Below are 3725 nucleotides of genomic sequence, written 5' to 3'. Positions count from 1 at the left end.
GACCAAATATTAAACACAAATTTTTTTCATAACAATCAAAATATATTTAATTATTGAACTATTTTATGATTATAGACTATACAATTTGTTATATAGAACAATGACTTGCAATGGATTAATATATAAAAAAATGAGAACTGAAATATATACAAATAACGTGATAAAACAAATCTTTTAAATTAATTTTAAAATAATAAGCACTATTAGGATGACATATAAGAAATTCTCCATTTCACTCTCTTCAAGTTTTCATTTTTTTTATTTTATTTAATTTGTAAATTTACAGTGGTGGAAAGTTATTAATATATTATTATATAAAAATAATTATTCATTAAAGTCATTGAATTTTTAAGATACAAATTAATTGGATATAAAATTTAAAATAATTCTTATATTATTTACAATTACGTTAATTTTTTTATTACTCCTTGAAATTCAACATATCTCAAATATTATAAACTCATATATAATAATAATTGATCCTCCATATTATTCTTAAAATTTAACTTTTTCTCAAATATATATTTATACTATATATAATATTTATTTAAATAAAATTATTTAAAAAACACTCTACAATCAAAACAATAATCTAAATTTTTAATGAAGTTTAAAATTTTATAAACAATGACAATAATATATTATAAAGCAAGGGTATATACTAGTTAAAATATTAAACATATAGATCTATACAAGATAAACTATATTGTCGGTTGAATTTACTTCTTCATGGATCTAACCCATCTAATAATTTCACCCGTGGGCTACACTAATACACAACTTATACTACTTCCCAACGACTTAACTTAATCATGAAGATGCAATCCCAAATTCCACAGACGTGGCAATTTAATGCGATCTTTAAACTTGTGTGTACAAGCAATCTACATCCATCCATATATAAATAACCGTCTAAAGTCTCAACTACCCAACACAACACCATCAATCTCCCCCTCTCTCCCCCGAAGCTTTGAAAAAAGAGAAATCATGAAACTCCAAACCCTAATTCTTCTCACAATTCTCCTATTAGCCTCCTCGTCTGCGAGGAAACTATCTTCGCCGGCGGTCGGTGGTTATTCCCCCATCGCCGACATCAACGATCCTCACGTCATCGAGATCGCCAATTTCGCCGTCACTCAGTACGACAAGCAAAGTGGTGCCAAATTGAAGTTCAACAAAGTCATCAAAGGTGAATCTCAGGTTGTTGCAGGGACTAACTACCACCTCACTCTCTCCGCCGGCGAAGGTTCCGTTTCGAAGATCTATGAAGCTGTTGTGTATGAGAAGATATGGGTTCACTTCCGAAACCTCACTTCCTTTGAACCCGTACATGCTTAATTTATCAAAACTTGTGTGGATCTTATAGCATCATTCCCCTATGATGTAATGTATTGTTATTGTGATTATTTATATAAATAAAAGTTTATGTCTGGAAAAATAAAAGTTCATTGTTATTTTTCAGTTTTTTCTTCAATTTTTGTTTCTGTTGCTATTTTGGCTTCCCTGCAGTGAGAGAAATACCCATTCACACATTCAAGTATTAGTTACTGTTTCAATTCCTGTTGGAATTTGTTTTTATACTATTTACATATTAAGTTTCAATAATTTAGAATATAAAAACTTATTTCTTAGTCCAAAAGCATCCCTTCACAAGCAACTTCTTTCTTTTGTTAGTATGCTAGCTGTTCTAATCAATAATGCCAATGGTTAAAATAGGGTGGAAAAGTATAGCAAGTTGCGCGATTGGTTGCCAAATTAAGAGCCGATAATGATCCATCAAGGAAACTAAATGTTACACTAATATCTACGGGATAAAACCTATGCACTGGTCAAATAGTTTTTTTAAAATGTATAAATGTATGACAATTTCTTTTTCATCTTCAGAGCACCCATATCCATTATATATATTTAAATTTTTTAAATGGGATTAATTAAATTTTTTATATTATTTCACTCTTTTCAATCAATTAAACAATTAGATTACAATTTTTTAAATATTCATACAATTCTTAAAAAAATTTAAATTGAGTCCTTTCAAACTCCTCAATATACCTCACTTATATTGATTTTGACACTTTTTTATTAAAAAGAGAGAAAGAAACGATGGAAAGATCGTTGTTTACTACACTAACGTTTGTAAATTAAAGAACACATTTTCAATCTAATTATCTATTGGCTTCTAACAGTGTAGCTTAGAAATCTGTGTAGGAACGGTGAAATAATACTGATATTTATGCTCTTATGGTGTGGGACGTAGTACTAAAAACTAAAATATTTTTGAATTTTTTCGAAAATACATCTTTGAACGTATCAAATTTTATTTTTTGTCAAAATTTAATTCGAGATACAACTACGAATTTTTTTGAGGTAAATTCGAAAATACATCTCTGAAATCACATTTCTTCCTTAGTAATGCATCTGCGAATATTTCAGGAGTGTACATCTCGGAATTTTATCTTTATGGTTGGGGTAGTAGCCGCCAATGGTCACGTAGGGGGATTGTGATAGCCGAGATGAGTGGTAAAATCAGTTGATGTGTGTGTCGGAATAGGCATCCATATGTAGCAACGAAGAGATAACCAAGAGTTATTTGCGGTTATGCTTTATACGTTACATCATTCTACCATAACTCAGAAAAAGCCATAAAAGACTCTTAAACTTAATTACTCTAACCTATTTGGAGGCTGGATACTGAATAGGTCAAAGTAATTAGGTTTAAGACCTCTTCTTCTTTTATAATATCTTCTTGGTGCATATATGATGTTTGTTGTGATGCTATTATTTGAATTTACTCAATGTTTCTTTGGTAATAAAATTGCATGCTAAAGATCTATACTAGGTTGCTTTGTCTCGTGTAGATATCTTTCAATCAGATAACAATCACGACACCTTATATTTATATAAGGTATTGAGAACCAAACACTTATTATTAATATAAGGTAAGTATCATCCTTTTCATTAAGTTAAATATCTCAAACATGTTAAAGATAGCATAATCTTCTAAGACTTTTCAAGATAATCCCACAAGTAAACAAGTATGATGATATCCATAAAATCAGCTTCCACAAATGTTTATCATTTTTGTCAAAGAAGCTCCGAAAGTATGTTAAAAGAATTAATATCGTTTACATCCATTGGATAAAGTTATATGATGACGTCAACTTTGAATGGAGCTCTGAACGTCGGTCAGCCCTCGAGCCTCTGACCATTATCATGTCAACTCCAAATGGAGCTCTAAACGTCGGTCATCTCCTCGAGCCTCTGACCAATATCACGTAAACTCCGAATAGAGCTATGAACGTCGGTCATGCCCTCGAGCCTCTAACCAACATCACGTCAACTTCGAATGGAACTTTGAACGTCGGTTATACCCTCGACTAATATTACGTCAACGATTTTGGCGCTCTGAACGCCGGTAATGCCACAGTGCCCATGACCTTTTAAAACATATCAAGTTAAATGAAAATGTTGGACCAAATCGACAATCTTCTGGCATACATCTGGGTACATATCACCGAGATATATATGATCCTAAAACATCTAAGAAGAGCCCGGAGATATATATACGATCAAGGATTAAACAATATAAGAGCCAAAAATTCATAGGGCTTGGGCCTTAAAATTAGTGCCCATATTTTTCAGGGTTTTTTTAGCACAACCCTAAAACGTCTTCTGCCCCTTTACCATCTAAGCCATTAAGCATCTCGTACAAATATCTTGCAAAT

The 3725-nt window shown here is 31.4% G+C and overlaps 1 protein-coding gene across 1 annotated transcript; it reads left to right on the top strand.

The window, feature by feature from the left end:
- The first annotated feature begins 811 nt into the window (after positions 1–811).
- On the top strand, positions 812–1461 carry LOC131599656 (cysteine proteinase inhibitor 5-like). The gene has a single exon (XM_058871946.1). The coding sequence runs from the start codon at positions 853–855 to the stop codon at positions 1336–1338; it is 486 nt and encodes a 161-aa protein (XP_058727929.1). The 5' UTR covers positions 812–852; the 3' UTR covers positions 1339–1461.
- The last annotated feature ends 2264 nt before the right edge of the window (positions 1462–3725 follow it).

This window comes from Vicia villosa, linkage group LG1 (assembly GCF_029867415.1).
Source record: "Vicia villosa cultivar HV-30 ecotype Madison, WI linkage group LG1, Vvil1.0, whole genome shotgun sequence".
Lineage (NCBI taxonomy): Eukaryota > Viridiplantae > Streptophyta > Magnoliopsida > Fabales > Fabaceae > Vicia > Vicia villosa.
Note: the sequence above shows the minus strand (reverse complement) of the source record. Positions and strands in the feature narration are given on the sequence as shown.